The sequence below is a fragment of the Motacilla alba genome, chromosome 1 (assembly GCF_015832195.1).
Source record: "Motacilla alba alba isolate MOTALB_02 chromosome 1, Motacilla_alba_V1.0_pri, whole genome shotgun sequence".
NCBI lineage: Eukaryota > Metazoa > Chordata > Aves > Passeriformes > Motacillidae > Motacilla > Motacilla alba.
In genome coordinates, this window is record NC_052016.1 from 12,250,132 (window position 1) to 12,268,331 (window position 18,200).

The 18,200-nt window shown below is 36.6% G+C and overlaps 1 protein-coding gene across 9 annotated transcripts in view; it reads left to right on the plus strand.

Moving 5' to 3' along the window:
• EPHA6 (EPH receptor A6) overlaps window positions 1-18,200 on the plus strand; it is a 381,012-nt gene that overhangs the window by 286,567 nt on the left and 76,245 nt on the right. For all 9 annotated transcript variants that reach the window (XR_005258586.1, XM_038150645.1, XM_038150636.1 and 6 more), the window contains 2 exons: window positions 1,583-1,708; window positions 7,279-7,464. Coding sequence is in view for 8 of the 9 variants with exons in the window: in XM_038150645.1 (XP_038006573.1) it covers window positions 1,583-1,708; window positions 7,279-7,464 (312 nt within the window). In the remaining variant the exon portion in view is untranslated. The remainder of the gene's footprint in view (window positions 1-1,582; window positions 1,709-7,278; window positions 7,465-18,200) is intronic.

The window sequence follows — 18,200 nt, forward strand, 5'->3', positions numbered from 1 at the left end:
TAGTTCTCTTTGGATTTAGGGATCTGCACTTCCAGCCAACCAAGAAATAAGAAGTGGAATGGGTTGTCTTCCCTTATGTTCCTGCTCACTGATCAGTACAGTGAGAGAAAATCCTGGTGATCTCTCATGGGCAATAATTAGTTTATATACCTTAGTTTAGCTACCTTCTTTAAATTAGTTGCCTTACTGTTTCTTGTTAGAGTAGCCATTTAAATGTATTTTTTTTTATACAAAGGGTATTGCACAAGGGGTATCAGATTTTATTCTTTCATCATTTTGATAACATCTCTGGAAATGCTATGATTAACACAGAAGTTACCAGAAGTAAAATATTTTTTCAGGTGACACCACTATATGGAGCCAAGTGTCTCTTTCTGTCAGGGAAAAGGGCACATTTGCCCATAAAGTATACTGCCTAGAAAGATGGTTTTGTCATTTGTTTCCAAGAAATAAAAGAAGACAAAAACCTTCTTCCTGGAGAGTTTGATATATGCCTCTGAGACCGTGACTGAATTTTGAAAAAAGCCTCACTCAGTGTCTTTCAGGCCAGGGTAAATGATGAATGTATTTCATGTTGACACAAAGCTTCATTTCAGAGCCTTCCCATTCATTTGTAGTGATCTCAGCAGCACACTGGAGGGGGCAAGTCTCTACTCATATATGTGCTCCACAGAACCAAGAATAAAGAGGAATTACTGTTTTAGACTCAGCTACTAACTGACAGGAGAAAGAAGGCTGAGAAATGCTTCATTCTTTTTAAAGGGATTCTCTGGACCCAGCTGCAGATGCCTCTTTTTGTCCTGATAAATTGATGGATTATTAGCATCAACTTCTGATAATGGATTGAAAGTTTTCCAGAAAACCTAATCATGATATGGCAGCAGCCTAAAAGAATTCCCACACAGATAATCCAGAAGAAACAACACAAGTTCTTGAACATGCTATACTCAGGAACACAAGGGATATCAGCCATGCCAGAAAATGACAGCTTGTTGGAGCCTGCCAAAGCAATCTGGCATCAACCCACTACTGCCATGGCCATCTCCAAGGAAACAGACAGAAATTATCTTGAAAATGGATTTGGATATTTTTGTTGTCATCTTGCACCTGGCTCTCTGGCTGTTCCAGCTGATCAGAAGAGAACAAAGCAGCACAGCCCTCCAGGACTCATCCTTAGAGAAAAGGAACTCAAAGATATGACCTGTTTGGCAAAACAGGATGTGCAGCCATCTACTCCTAAATGAAAGGAGTGAACTAGAAACAACTGTTTCAAAGTAAAGGACAGATTGCCTCAATTGCCCAAGGAGCAGCAAAGGGGAAGATAAACTGCTTTGGCAATAATCACTGTTATTTTGAAGCCGTGCTTTTCCCCATATCATTGAGCTCTCACTTGGTACCTCTGCAGACCCTTTTGCAAGTGACCAGCTTCTTTTGTAGGGTTCTGAAATTTTAAACCTGGAGGATATATTTTCAGGCCTTTCAATTGTCTAGCCAAAAAAAAAAAGAAAATAAAAGAAAACTATTGTTGCAATGCATGAATGTCAAGGAGTTCCTGATTCCTCTTATTCTCTCTTTCTTGCAGTACATTTCCCAGGACTCAAAACTTACATAGATCCAGACACTTATGAAGATCCATCTCTTGCTGTCCATGAGTTTGCGAAGGAGATTGACCCTTCAAGAATTCGTATTGAAAGAGTCATTGGGGCAGGTAAAACTATCCCTACTGTAAAAAAGAATGGCAATACTGCTTTTCATAAGTTTTAGGAAATAAGTTCATTATCAGGTTTTTGTGTAGGATTGATTTTTTACCTGGTTTGTTGGGGGGTTTTGTTTTGTTTTGTTTTCCAGATGTATTCAAAACACCGTGTCACTCAGCATGTGCCACAGTTATTGTCATGTATTCTCAGTCACTGAGGGTGAAATTAGGTCAGAATCTCTTTCTATGGGGATATAAGTTCTGAATGTAGAAGACTGAGAAAAACTTCTTCTCAAATAGAAAACTGGAAGAGTATGAGGGAGGAAAAGGAGAGGCTGGCTTGGGATAGGCTTTTCTGTCTGGAGGAGGATTACTGGCAGAGAGAGAAAAGAGTAAGATCTGTTGATAAGATGTAGACAGTATGAAAGATGATGCCCTGTAATCCTTCTTTTTTTATATTGTTTCATATGTCTTAGTCACTCTAGAAAGGAAGGGTATTTTTCAGTTTAAACCCCTCATTTAATGATATATTACTGCACTGATAACCATGGAAATATCCCCAGTGTTGCTAAGAAGTGTTTTATGCACTAGAAAATGTTGTCCAATAATCCTACAGAAATAAAACCAGGTCTGGTAGCAGACAGGAGAGAGAAAGTAAAAGAGAAAATTCTGTGTCACATTGCTGTCCATGGTGCTGGAGTACCTCAGTTTACCTGGTTGCTTAGGCCACATCATCTGCAGCTGGAGCTCTGCACCTCTGGAAGTATGAGCTTGGGAGAGCCCCCAGAGGGCTGACCTCTGTAGAGAATATTCACTTTGATTTCTTCTATTTCTTCCCTTTCTTCAGACACATTCTAGATATTGATGTCTCAGATTGTAAAGCAGATTGAGCTACATTCCACATCTGTAACTGCTGATTTCAGTTGAATACAACAGAAAAGCATTATTTGTTTTAGTTCAAATTAAAATTGTGTCCTTAATCTCAGTTTAATTCATTTATGGAAAGTCTTCTCTCAGCTTCTCTCTCTGTTTTCTTGTATGCATGGAAGTGTTTGCTTTGACATATTTTACTTTTATAGGTTTTATTTTTATGGTTTTCATTTTCTAAAATTGCATGGGTAATTTGTCAACTTCAACAATACTCACCTAACATGATTGGCAAACAGGTTGCCATGAAATTTAAACCCATTTCCATGCATACAAGATACAGGTTAAACACCATGTCTGAGGCAGTAGAGTACCATTTCCCACACAGTTCTTCAGTAGCTACTCAGGGACATACCATCAGTATAATTCTCAGCAGTCCTAAAGATTTCTGTGCATTCTCTCTAATTCTGTAGTACACATTTTAATTGGATATAAAATTGATTTCTTATCACAAGAGAATTACTTTTAAAAATATTTACAATTTTCACCTAAGTAAAACCAAAAATAAATATCTTCTCTTTTAACAAGTCAGTTAATAGATTCACTTCTAAATTTGTTCTATTTTAACATTTTATTTTGGCCATTAATTCTCATTTTTAATTTCTGTAACTTTAATTTTTCAAACAAAAATTATTTCCATTCAAGAAACAAAAGATTTCATTCTGATACTGCCAAAGTGGAAAATCACAAAAACTTGAAGAAAATATTCTAGCATTTCTGGTCAAGACATTTTTAAAACTGTTCATCTACTGAAAGCAGTTTCCAGTGGAAAAAGCCATGTCCAAAAGTTCTTAATAATTACTACTTGCAGTTCTGATGGCTGTGACACTCAAGGCAAGTATTTTTAGTTTCTTTTGTCAGCTTAACTCCAACCTAATTCTGTACTCAAGTTGTACTATAAAGTATTTGGTAATTATAGCTCACTCATACACTTTTTTCTGCTGCATCTCTTCTTGCTATTTGGTTTAAAGGTTCAGCCCTCTTCAAGGAATGAATTCCCAGAGGTACTTTATCAAGTCTGTCTTAAAATTTACAATTATCCTCCTATTTTCTTTGTTAAAATGTTGAAACTCGAGGAAGGGACCAACTCTTCAGTTTTTCCCAGAGCAGACAATATTCTTTGCATGATCTAAATCTCCTGCAAGTTCTCCCACAAGTGTAAAGACTGAAATGGGGAAGTGAGTTGAGTTGTATTTGGTGCTGTGACCTTTCAGTTCTATCAGCAGCCACTGTCTGTGCTGTAAGACATTTGTTCTGATCCCATGCAGTAATACCAGGCTGCACATCAGACTTTTAAAGGACTGGCTACTCCTGTTTCACTTTCAGTATGACATCTGCCCTTCTGAATGCAAAAAAGGACGTGTGGTTTGCACAGATTAAATTTCTAGACTGCTCAATTAGCTCCTTTTTGTATAATATACCGTAAGATGGGCGAGGTTTCTCTTATTAAACCAGACATTATTTTCATTTTATTAAAACTGAACAGGCAGTGGACTCTATCTTCTTCTCTAGTTGTGATTGGCCTTTTCCCTGGAGCAAGGAAAAATGTTGACTTCATTGACATCTGGCTCTGAGCTTCAACTTATTACACATGCAGTCATGAACCTCAGCTGCTGCAGGGTCAACATTTATCCTGTTTATCTTCAAACTTGAGCAGTGAGAATGAGATTCTTAGATGTGAAAAACCCCTTTGGTTGAACCCGTTCCCCTTTGACTTTAAAAACATTGAAAATTCTTTATCTGAACAGAAGTGTAGAAAAGCTACTGTGGGATGAAATCTTGTCAAAGTCTTAGTGTAAATAATTCAGTGCTTGAAATTATACCATTGATCTCCATCTAGTCTAAAACAGAAGTAGAAGCTATTATACACCTTATATTTCTGTCTGTTCTGTAGCTGATGATCTCAAGTTTGACATCATGTGACAAAAAATCCTGCTGGTAGTGTTTATGTTCACCAGTTTATCAATCCCAATATCCAAGGGGAGGGAAATTTCTTTCTAACTTTCCAAATCAAGCATCCAAAAAAAAAAAAAAAAAAAAAAACCAAAGTGAAAGAAACAGGGGTTCCTTCCCCTGCTTTGGATATTTTACAGATAATAAAGCTTGGAATTGCAAGTTGTTCAGCTGCCTCCTTCAGTTTAATTCATTTTAAAGCACTTGGTAACAGCCTTTTACAGTCCCTGAGGGATGAATGTCATTATTTATGAAATTCTGAAGCTGTAATATTCTTGTATAATCTTGTAGTAGCAAAATGGTTTATTCTATAACCCATGCTTTCCAAATTAGTCTTAAAATGAGATTTTGCAATTCTGCAGATTTATTTGCCACAACATTTCTTTTAAAATCTGGATATTGAGGCTCTAGTATTTTTCCTTTTCACTGCTTCGTCAAGAGAAAGAAATTGGAAAAAAAAATCTCATTTTAGGCATTTAAGCTTGAAAAAGCAGCAAGATGCAATAAGGTCATGGCTTTAGAGAAGTGTTCTGGTCCTGCTGAACATGTCACAGAACAGAAGATTGATAGACCATGTCTCCTGCAAAACATGGAGGTTTCATCACTTCCTTTTATGGGAGGACTTTACAAGTCCAAATTATCTACTGCTTTTTCAGTGCAAGTAGTCAGGCAAGCAAACTTTTAAGGAGAGTCTTTGAAAGGTGAAAGGGGCAAAATCATCTAGGAAAATCCTCACATATCCTCCCCTTTTGTCAAAAGATTCCCAGAGCATCACTCTAATGACATATATTTTCACATATTTTATATTTGCACACATCTTTGTTTTTTTTTTTTTTTAATTAAGTAGAAATAAATTGGTGGGAGGAACTGTACAAAGAAGACCTGGGAACATTTCATTTTTTTTTAGCTGTTTAGGAAGCTGCTAATTTATTCAGAGGTTATGTTCAGCATGTGTTAATTGTACTCCTGCACTTGATGATGCCTCTGTCATTGAAGTGAAAGACAAGCTATGAAATTGTTATTTTAATCTCACTCTTCCTAGATCTAAAGATAATAAAACTTTGGTTTGTTTTAGTGGAAACAAGAGAACCTAATAAAATAAAAGTCTTGTGACAATATTCATTCTAATCCTGTAACATCAGGGAGTTATAAGTTTGTGAAGTGAAGGTTGTGCCTTTAATGTACCTCTCTTCTAGATTTGCTTCATATTTGAAGATGCACTGTTACAGAATAGAGCTCCTTACTTTGTTTACTTCTGTCCTTAAAGTTTAGGGAAAACTAATACAGACAGCACTCAACAGAGTGTTAAATCCCCAGTTAAAGATATGTCTGTCCATTACCTGCTTTTTGGTTTTTAGCAGTTCTGATTCCAAAATGACTGGGGTAAAAAATTTAGATTTGCTGTGAAAGCAGCCTGCACTGAGAAATGCTTTGAAATATTTCTGTGAACATTGTTTTTCACTTACTGAATCATAACCCATTGAAAACTGACCTGCAGTCATCCAAAAGTATGTTTGGTAGGGACTCAAAATAACTTCTGTGTGACTTCAAGATCAAAGGAAAGTTGTGATTTCCATACAAACTGAATTATTAAATGTGTAAGGAGAATGCAGGGTGACAGACATCCTTCACAGGCCCTACTCAGACAGGGAAACATTAGGGGAAACAAGTCTTGAGATTCCTCTCACTGCACAACTCCAGATTTGTTGGGACTGTTGGTCTTTGGCTGTCTGAACAGGGAAAAATGTAATTAATTTCAAGTAGGCATGGAAGTCCATTGAAATAAATCATGTGCAAATGTTTTTCTAGGTCATAACATCATAAAGTACTTTTTAAATGCTTTCTGTAGCTGGAGGATAGTCAAGTGTTCTGATAGTCTCAGGGCTTTTCTTAACATAGAGGTCTGTGACTGTGTTCATGGGGGTCCCAGAATGAGGGAAGAGATGAGAATCTAGACTCCATTTTTCAGAAGGCTGATTTATTATATTATGATATATATTATATTAAAAATGCTATATTAAAACTATACTAAAAGGATAGAAGAAAGGATTCATCAGAAGGCTGGAAAGGAACAGAAAGGAATGAATAACAAAGGCTCGTGACTCTCAGAGAGTCTGACCCAGATGCATCTTTGATTGGTCATTAAGTAGAAACACCTCACATGGTCCAATCACAGATGCACCTGTTGCATTCCACAGCAGCAGATAGTTATTGTTTATGTTTCTTTCCTGAGACTCCTCAGCTTCTCAGGAGAAAAAAATCCTAGCAAAGGATTTTCATAAAAATGTCATGGTGACAAGAGGTCTTAGTGCATTTCACCCCTAGAGATAAATATTTCTATCAATAGATATTTTACATAGATATTTTGTCATCAGTGGAATAAAAATCCAAGTGTCATTTCATTCCTTCCTCAGTTATAAATCCCAAACCTGTTGATACCAATGTTTAATCTCAGTGGGGAGGGCTGAAGGTTTGCCTTTTGCAGTACAAGCTCCCATGATCTTTGCTGTGGCACAGAGAAAAGATGATCGTTTCTTGTGAAGTGCTGCTGAATATTTTGATTTTCTGGGATGTGATGACACTCATAAATCTGAATATTTGGTCAGTTATTTCTCTGTCCACTTCTATGGGATGTGTGAGTTCCTTGAACATTCTTCTGTACAGGCACTGTGAGTTACTAACAGATATTCAATCTATTTCAGGGGAGTTTGGAGAAGTTTGCAGTGGACGTCTGAAGACACCAGGAAAAAGAGAGATCCCTGTTGCCATAAAAACTCTAAAGGGTGGCTATATGGACAGGCAGAGGAGAGATTTCCTGAGGGAGGCGAGTATTATGGGACAGTTTGATCACCCAAATATCATTCGCCTTGAAGGAGTTGTTACAAAAAGTAAGTCACTAATACCCTCCCTTAACTGTTTTATGCTGGCTTTCCCATGCTGTCTCATTTAGTATTGAAATTAACATTATTTCCTCATTCAGTATGGGTTACAGTTCTAAGAAATCTTCCAAGTCATTGACAGTCAATTCTGCAAAGTTTGGGATCATAATAGGAAATGCATAGCCTGTCTGTTTTCAGTCTGGTGGGTTTCATTTTTATTTTTTAATAGCAATTACCTTCATTCAAGAGAAGTCTCTATAGGTTCTTATGAAAGAGAATGGAGAGTTTGCTTATTGGACAAGTGGAGAAAACCACAAATATAACTGAGCTGACAATGAAGTTACGTCATCTTGTAAAATATCTTATTTCTGCAAAAGTGCTCATTATTTATTTGATTGAGATTTACTGGGTTTGGTACCAGAAGAGATTAATTTCCTATTTTGAAGAAATAAAAAGTAAATTTTTCGTAGCCTGTTGTATACTGCAAATGATTAACTAAAATTCCAGAATGATCTTTGAAATGTTTTACTCCTTATAATTGTTGCAGCTGCCAGGAGAGATCTCTTGCCTCTGAAATCCAGCAGGATGTATGGTGTTATGGACTTTTCTGAAAGGCTGAAACATCTAGTTGTCACTTAACTTTTAAGAAGTCTAATTAATATGCATGTAATTTCCTCAGTGACAACCTTTTTCAGTAATGAATTAAAAAGCTCATGGTATATTCTTTTCAAAATCAATCATTGTCTCAACCAAGTCATGTTGTTTGTTTATTTGCAGAATTTATATTTTTCATTTAAAGGGAAGTGTTGTGTGTATAATGCAGTGTCCTCTTACGGTCACAGTAAACATAACAAATATGTTATGAATATTTCCTGTTTTCACCTCTTGACAACATCAAAGCTATGTTTGGAAAATTAAGAACAAAAAGGAAAGTTTAGCTCCTGAATTCATGTTGTTGGAATGGAATTTCAATAGGTTTGTGGAATGACTTCACCATGTTCAAATCTGTCTCTCTGTGATTCTAAATTAAGATATTTTTCTTTTCTCACACAGTATTGCAGGATAAATTTATTGCTTTTTAGGGATGTTTGATTAGTAGACTAACAAAACCCATTGCATTGCAGGAAAGACAGAGCTTAGTCTCTCCACTGCTCTCCTGTCAGTAGCAGCTCTGTGAATGCAAATAGGAACACAAGTAAATGCTGGCTGAGCAGCAATGGAGATCATGTCAAGAGATGTAAATGTGTAGGAACTTAAGTGAATTTAGCTCTTGCTTCACACTGAGCATATCAGCAATTAAATTCCACCAGTCTTCACCAGCAGGGGTGGTTTATGTATCAGTATCACAGGTTTGGTTGGGATCACATGCTGGATCTTCTAGGGTGTGTCTCGTCTGAAAAAGGCAAAATGTTGTGATTTAGGAGCATTGTTTAAATCCAATTAAATTGTGCCTAGGGAGTGCAGTATAATAATTTCCTTGGCAATGGCATGATTGTTCAATCCTTACCACATTTGTAAGTTTTCTTTCTGTAATGCCTCATCATCAGTCTAGAGAGAAATTAAGGTGGCATTCAGAAAAGAGAAACAAACAGATAAATTACTGCTCCAGTTTTAGAGTATTAGATGTTCTACAGGAAAGATTATAGAGAACTGTAACTCAAAAAATTATCATTAGTAGTTCTGCTTTTCACCAAGTAGTCAACAAACTTCATAAATGTTTTATAATGTTTGTTTGAAATTAATATAAAAATAGCAGGCGTTACTGTTATAGTCACACTGTTGTCTAAAAATAAATATATCTCAGATATAAAATAAGTAGTGGGACTTTGAAAGAATATACTTTGGTGTCAGGCAGGATTAAAAAAAAAATAAAACAATTATGCAGCCATAATTATGAAATGAAAATCGGATGTGAATTCTGAGCAAAGTTCACCCCCAGGCACAGAAAGTGCAAGTTACATAAATTGTAAAGGACAGGGTTGTGCAGCACTGCTCTGCCAGAGGGAAGGAGCCTGAAGCAGGCTGAGCCATGGACAAATGCACTCTGCTCTTCCCATTTTGTCTTTGGAGTGTTGCCTTGCATTTATACTGCCCCATCTAGGGTATTTAGAGAATACCATGATTTCAGCTTGGAGGAGAGCATTTGCCTTGCCGAAGTACTAATTGCAGAATCCAAATTTCATATTACTGAAAGGTATGCTCTAAAAGTCAGACAAAACTTTGTCCTAGCCAAATTATTTATGTATTAATAGCATGAATGATAGGTGTTTTGTGCTAAGACCTAGATTAATAACAACAGAAACTCTTTATCTGATGTGCATTGCAGTTCCACTAAGCTATAAAGGCACATCAGATGCAGTACATTTGATTAATAGATGTGTACTGCTGTTCTTAGCACATGCTTTCCTCTGTGTAACCATTAGTCATTAACTTCTAGCTCTTGCTGATAGATATTGCATCAGTTTGTAAGCAGTGCCTTCCATTACAGTGTCATTGACTATTGAACAAAAAAGAAAAAGGATTTGGTTGTAATAAGCAGAAGTGCTGTACCAGGTCAATAGCTATTGACTGGGGCAATAACAAATTTGCCTGCTCACTGCAAATGAGAGCTTTTATCTGGTGCTACCAGCTAAGCAAATGTTAACTTTTAAATTATACTGTTTTCAAAATTGCTGTGGAATATGTACTGTACAGGAGGAAATAAATGCTAGACTAAGCCTGTTCAAAAGTAGGTCTGAAACAGGGGTTTAATTCCCTTTTCTTATGGCTTCATTTCTCATTTGTCCTAGCTGCAGTCCCTAATCACAGAGAGCAGTAAGCAGAACAGTTGCTGTAGCATAAGTTTTCTGTTAGCAGGGAGTTCATTTCAAGGGCAATTTGCTGGGCCAAGGCAAACACACCATGGCACAGAATCTGGTTCCACTTGTATTGCTCACCAGAGCTCACAGGGGAAACTTTATTCTTGTTTGGTTTTGTTACAGCAACACCATTCCTTGCATGGTTTGCCACAAAAGACTGCTCGATTGCCTCACAAATTTATCATAAATGCTTGGTCACTTCATAAAAACATCCATGTTTCCTTTCAAGCCATGTTAGCACAGTGATAATTTTGGGAGTTCTTTTGGGTGTGCCAGGGCATGCTCAGGTGATTTTTATGTCTGTGGCCAAGCTGCTGCTATTTCATAAACAGGTATAAGAACAATCATTTCCTTCTCCAGTGCAACCACATGTGACCAACACTGAAAGGTGGACTCTAGGGAAATGAGATGTGTCTTCATTTTTACATCATATTGAAGATTTTCCATGGAAAGTCTATAAATTAAGTTAAAGGTGTGCCTGCAGAAAAAAATCAGGCTCCATAACTGTATCTACAAAAGGCATGAAGAAGGGTCCCTGACTATTGTAATTGTACTGGAAGAAATCCAGACTGGAATCTTTACACAGTTTTGCTCTACAGTGCCTTATACAATAGTTTAAAGCAAAACCTTATCAGTACTGTGTAACACTGGTCCAATAAAAAATATCAATGAATGCAAGGGCTTTATTACATTCACAATCTGTTTGTTCCTCTCCCCCACAAACTTTACTCTAAATAACTTCCAATTATTGGAAATTAGTTCTAAGGAATTGCTTCCGCTCCAAATTTTGACTGCTGAAGGATTCGTACCCGTCACATGTACAAGAGGAATCTTTTTAAAGCATTCATTTCCTTTGACAGCATTATCTACATTTGTATTCTCCAGAAGGATTTTCAAAGTAGTCCCTTCACAAAAGGAGGATAAATGAAGACAGCACCTAGAACTCTGGTTCTGTGTAAACTCACATCCTCAGACACTGAGCCTGGCTTTGGAATGACTCTTATGACTCCCTTATTGTCTCCTCACTGTTTTGATTTCATGGCTTTCAAATTGTGAAGAGTATTGCAGTTCTGAAATCTTCAGGCACTCATTTGCAGATCAAATTTAAAGCTTTAATCATTGATTTTCTTTTCAAATTACAATTTTCTTTTCAAATTATTACAATAATCTGTTCAGTGCAACAAAAGCCCTTAAATTGTGCACCTTACCTTGTCCATGAGGGAGGCAGAGCAGCAATATGATCCTCTTTCACTGGAATTTACCCTATGAAGCTCTTAATATATGACTTTTTTTTCCTTTTTTTTTCAAAAATTCAGGACATAGTGAACTCTTTAGCCAAGACATTGTGCTCTAGGCCTTTGAGCCTTTGTTGTAATGAATTTAATGTTGCTCTTTTCTCCCACCTGTTAAATGACGTTCAGAATCCATTTCAGAAGGTGACATATTTTGTAGTACATATGTTTATTGTACAGATAATGTTGTCTATTTTGTTGCCACACAAAAGGCTTGAGTCACTTTTGTGGCAATATTAACCAGATTCTTTCCTTGGTCATGGATGGTGAAATTGTACTCCCAGGAAGCATGATCCTGCGAAGTGTAAATATTGTTTATGGACAATGCACTGTGGTGGTGAGACTGTGTGTCATATTAGCCAGTGGACTTTATATGGCATTGAGCATAAAGCTGAATTTTTCTGATAAAATATTACTGTTGTTGTGCACATTATGACAGACAAAACAGTAGGATCTCAGCTGTGTTATAAATTGTTTGGTATGTGGAACTGTAAATTTAAATTTGGCTCACTCCCTTTATTTTCCTTTGTATCCCTATTCATAGATGAATATTGCAACACATTACTGAATCCAGGGTTGGCATGGCCATCAAATTAACACAAAACCCACAGCCACCACCTGCATTGTTAGCTAGATTTGTGAGCTCAGTATTGAAGTATCGTCCAAAATACAGAGCTGAAAGAGCTGTGCATATGACACAGACAACACAAAGTATCTGTAGCCTTCTTGCAGAGTAGGTTACCCTTCCCGACTTGTACTGGAAGAAATGTAATTAATGTTGATAGTCCTGAGCTATTTTTACACATGCATGCATCCATGTGGACATTTCAGTTTACACATGCAAACTACCATGCACCCATGTGCTGAAGGTTGCTGCCAAAAGTTAAGAATCCACAATTATTCAGTTCTCCTGAATGGCATATACTTAGAAGAAATGAGCTTTTAACCCTCTGGAAAAATTTACATTTGTCTTTCATGCATTACATTCTAAGAGTTTTGTTCCAAAAATCAAGGGGCCACTTTGGTTTCCTGCAGTTCAAATCAGGCATATTTCTGTGTTCTGCTTTTCCCTTTTCGCAGTTAGCAAGCTATACATCCTGACTGTCAATTCTGCTGCTGCATCTTTCACAGGACGATAAGCAGTGAAGAAAAAGCAGATTGTCAAACAGTCAAGCAATAACACCCTGTTAACAGCAGCTTAATCTGACCAAGGGTACACTATCTAACATAACTGAATTCCATAATTCTGCTTTCATAGGTTACAGCTGAGAAACAGGATTTCAGTTTCTTGAGAATCCTTTGCCTGCAGATGTCTGTATTCAGACACACAGGACCTGACTTTCGGAGATATTCAAATGCTTTGACATGAGATGTGGTTGTAGTAAAAAAGTAGGTGACAAAAATGATTCCTACTAACAGCTGTAAAAAGATAAAGACCTGTAGATAAGATATGGCCAGACTATTTCTTTTTCATTTTCTTTTGAAGGGAATGCATGGTCATAATTTTTCATAATTAGCATCATTATTAACAAGTGATTTCTTTTCCATCTGAAATATCCGAATACAATATGCAATTTCTTCCTCTGTCATAAAAGTAAAGAAGAATATGGTACAGTAAGTTAAAGGGCCAGATACTTAGATTGTGCAGGAGATACATGAAGGGTTGGGGCTTTTTTAACAGCAACCAGAAGATCAATGAATATCAGGGGGAGACAAGATTGCCCTGTGCTGACAGATTTGCTGCACAACGTGGCTGATCTGTTGCCTGTGCAGGAAAACCATAAAAGCAACGATGAGAGCAATTATAAATGACAATGGCAATTGCAGCTGACAGCTAAAGGAGTGAGGGGGTTAAAGAGTGTATAGAAAGCAATCAATAATCCCAATTCACAAGTTGTATTTGGTTGATTTATTTTGATAAGTGTACCTTCATTTGTTCTTCTGTATAGAGGCAAAAACACACTAGTAAATGTGCGTGTGACTGAGCTTTGGAAAAGACTGGGGATAACTCTGCATACATAGGGCAAGTTGTTTCACCCCATTCCAGGCAGAGCATCCTGCTACACCTTCCACTGGTGAAAGCAGGATGTAACAAGCAGGAAATAATTGTTTTAAATGTGAACTGTGTTACTCATCTTCAAATATGTGTGGTTTTTCAATTTCAGCAACCATTATTGGGTTTTAGTATTATTTATTAATATTTTTGTTTATTATTACCCATAGACCCTCCAGGTCTAGTCTCTCCACACAAACCTCTGCTGCAAAAGTTTGCATTGTGATATTTCCTACAGCTTTAAGGTTCACACCCAAATTTCTAATGCAAAGCAATAAGCTTAAGATATCTTCAACAGCAGATTCATATCAAGAAGAAGATTTGAGAAATGGACTGATAATTTTCTCATATAAATATCTGCTATTGCATTTTATAGAAACGTAAGAGTTAAATGTGAGGAAAAGAAACTATTTCACTGACTATAATTATCTTTCTGATTTTAATACATACATAGTTCAGGTTCAAGAAGAACAAATAACTTAGATGCAAACTGTTTGGGATCCTTTCCAAACTCTTGGTTGGAAATTCAGTTTGCACAAAATAATCCTTCATAAGTGGTACATTTCTTCAGAGATAAACATAGTGCTTGTAAATCAGGAGAGGATGATAAAGCTGTTAAGGGAGACACAATTGAAAGAGAGAAGCAACGTGGGAAAGAAAAGAATATGATTTTAAAACATCATAATAGATGGTGTGAAGTTACAGATTATTCAGTTTAAGTATGCTCTAAATATAAGCACAAAACATTAAAAACAATCCTGTAAACACATTTTCAGAAGCAAATGTATTTTGTGAGACATTCTCAAATAGATTCATAGCAACATCCATCTGTAAATATTGTCATTTTTCAACAAAATTTTAACAAGGTAATTTCTGCTGAATAAAATTTGAAAGCAAATAAGTTTAGCTGATAATGACTTCATTTCAATATTTTTTCTAGAGAAGCATAGTACAGAATTTTTATAATAGTAAAAACCTGAAGCAAACCACTGAACTGTTGCCAGAATTCCCATCATCGATTACCTTTCTTCCTGAAACAGCAGAAACTTGTTCATATCTCCCTAGACTGACAGTAATTAATTTACCAACTTTGGAAAACAGTCTCCCCTCTTTGCTTCCTCTGCTTTTTTCTTCTACCCTGTAGTTGAGCACATTCTTCAGCAAATGTTTCAGGTAAGACTGGCAATTTACTTCCAGTTTTCAATGCTTTGTAAGGATTGAAAAATGCGACTTTGTGGCCTAAGTAAACAAATGCTGCCCAACAACCATCCTGGCAGAGTCACTGTTGCCAAAACCAGCACAAGGAAGATGAAATGAGAGATTTTACCACATGGCATTCACTAAACACCAAGTGGTTTTTGAACTTCAGAGAATATCCTCTGAATACACTGGTATCAACAAGGAGATAATTAACAAGCACAGCTAATTCTCTTTGGTCAGCAGCATTTTTCAAAAAAGAAAGCAGAATTCCTGTCCATGTGCCTCAGGCAATCAGAGAGCAAACACAACCTGTCTTGGTTTACCAGGTGTGGGCTGGGACACCTTCACTGAGCAGAGGCAAAGAGGATTTTCTGTCTAACATACAGATTTGTAAATCTAAACCAGCATTTAATCCACTTCAAATCAAAGAGTTCATTCCAAGCCACAATTCTGGTAATGACAGCAATTTTCCACTTCTAATCCTGGCATCTTTTATTTGAGGAAGTCACTTGGTGTTTGTTAGAAGAAAGGAATTCAAACCTGTGGGCTTAATTTCACTGATATTACTGCACAGTAAGTTGTGACTGGATGAATGTGAAATAGCAAAAGGAATCCTCAATTTGTACCCTACATTTGTTCAACAGAAAATCACTGAACCCCAAGGGGGTTTCTTCAACACTGAGGCTTTTTCAGTGATACTGATTATTGTCTAAAAGTGGGGAGTGTTTGTCTCCTAGTCCTGGTTCGTAACAGGGTAACAAGGCTAGAAGAGGAGAAAATCAGAGCTTTGGTTGCAGAACTGCAGAGAGCACATCAGCTGCCTTCAGATGTCACCCATGAAAAGCTTCTTCACTCATTAAATTAAACCTTTCTGCAATTTCTAAACATAAAGAACAAAATTAATCCCCAAATCCCTGTTTATATGGAAATGCCATGAAGATGGGCAACTGAAAATTTAAAAAGCCCCTGGAACTTCTTAACCATCCCATTTACCCCACCAACATTTCACATGGGAGTTTCCTGTCTTAAAGGACAAAGAATTCCAAATTATAGGAATGCTTAGATTTTTCCTTCCAAAATAACAAAAAGTGCATGATGAAAAGATAATTCAGCTAGTTATTAATGGATTCATAATTCCCTGAAATAATGATGTATACAAAATGAATCAAAAAGTTTTCAGCTGATCTTACAGGCTTTGTTTTCTTCTATCACTGTAATTTTAAAGTATTTTGTTTTCATCTAATAATGAATGCATGATAATGAAATCCAAATGTACAGCATACAGTACTTGTAGCAGTGTCCTGGGTATCATACATCCCTATAAACACATAAAGATTTCAGGTTCTTATTTAGCATTGTGCTAAAGCTATTTTCAGTTTTGCAGGGACTGAAAAACACTTATTTAGCAGACAGCTTAAGCATACACAGTTTTATCCCATAGAAGCTCAGTATTTCCATTTCTATTCCATTAAGGCTACAAAGATGATTCAACACAGCAGTTGTTATGGCTGTTAAAAGCCTTAATCATATTATTGTTGTCACACCAATCTTGCCAGCAACCAGAACTTCAGTGTGCATTGACATTTAACACATCACAAAATAAATGCCTGTAGTGTTTGTAGAACTCTTTTTACAATTCCCTCAATTTCCCCCCCCCCCAAATCACCTGTTTGTCTAGAAGCAGCCAGGGAAATTAAATTAGATGTTAATATTCTTCCCAAATATTCTCTAACGTACATCAGTTCCTCCTTAGGAATTGACAGATTCTTTCAGCATTTGCTTTTTGTCCCAGAGAAGTCATAAGTAAAGCCAGAAGTTGTTATAACTGGGGTTTTCTAAAACAGTCTCACTGTGTGTAAATATTCCTACCTCTGGACTTATTCCCATCTGCCAGTCAAGAAATGAGAGTGCAGGTTTGTAGGGAAGCATTGTCTTCCACAAGGATCTCATGGTTAAACTCATCAGGGATGGAGATCTGAACAGCAGCTTTGCCCTGCACAGTGTTTGTCTTCTTCATGTTTCCAGAAAGACCTTATAAATTTAAATCTGGAGCAGAAATTAGGGAACTTGATATAGAAAATCAGGACTTTGAAAATATCTTCCCCAAGAGCTGGGCTAGAAGGGTTTGTTCCCCAGAAATGAAGCAAAAGCATAGGAATGCTTCATTATTTCCAAATCAGTAAACTGCAGGAAATTCAGAGTTAAAATCTAACTGAAGAGTAAAGAAACATTGAAATAAAAATCCAGACACCAGGAAAAAGCAGTCAAAGGACTCTATGAGTTCTTGAAAGTTTCTTGAGGGGTGACAAAATTATTTGTGCGTGTGATGTCAACTACTCTGGTGGAATCTGGGGAAACACAATGGGACCACCCCTTTGAAAATCTGCTGCTGAACATGAGAGTATAAATTTCCCTCTGCATAGCACAATGCAGGTTTGGTTTTACTGGTTTAGGTACCCTAGAGCAGAATTCAGCCTTCGGGAGTTTTATTGTGTTATTTGCAAGGTAATGGAAATCCTCACATGATTCACTTGGACTTGGTGGCCTTCAGAGCTCCTTTCCAACCTCAGCCATTCTGTTCTGTGATTTCAGCAGGGATTAAGCACAGTAATTTTTGTCAATTCTTACTATGCTCTAATATTTTGTGATGTCTATTGCAAAATACTATTTAGTGATCTTGAAAATTAGATTTTTCTAAGAGATATTAATTATTTGGGTAAGCATTAAGGCATACCACTCAATCAGCCTTTGCTTTTGTGTGGAAAAGTTCTAAAATAAATTAAGAGCATATTCTAAATCTCCAGATTATTGCATTGAAGAAAGTTTATGCTTTCTAAATGTACTGAAAACATGATCCAACAAACTCATCAGGGATAAATTTTTTCCCTGCTTCTGATTTTTTTTCTATTGCAAGTCAAGCCTTTTGAGTGCTCTAAAAATTGTAATCTGATATCATAATTTCAAAGTTTTATAAAGCCATTCCTTATAAAAATCTTCCATATGTTCTCTCATAAAAGATTATGAAGTAATGTGCCATTCCTGGTGGTCTAGCAAGGATAAATCAATAAAATCATGTGAGAGAAAAGTCAACTGGTTTTCAGTAGTTTCCATAATGGATATATTTCAAATAATTTTGAAAAAAAATGCTCTAACCCTGCTGCTAACTTCCCCAAGGAAACACTAGTAACAATAAAAATGAGCTTTTATTTTAGAATGGGAAGTGCTCCTAACAGAAGCCAGTCTTCTCTCAGACATTAAGTGATAAAATTGGATCATTCCCCTACGCAGAAGCAGGAAAACTTTCTGCATTCTGTCCTCCAGTATTTTGTTACTAAATGTTCA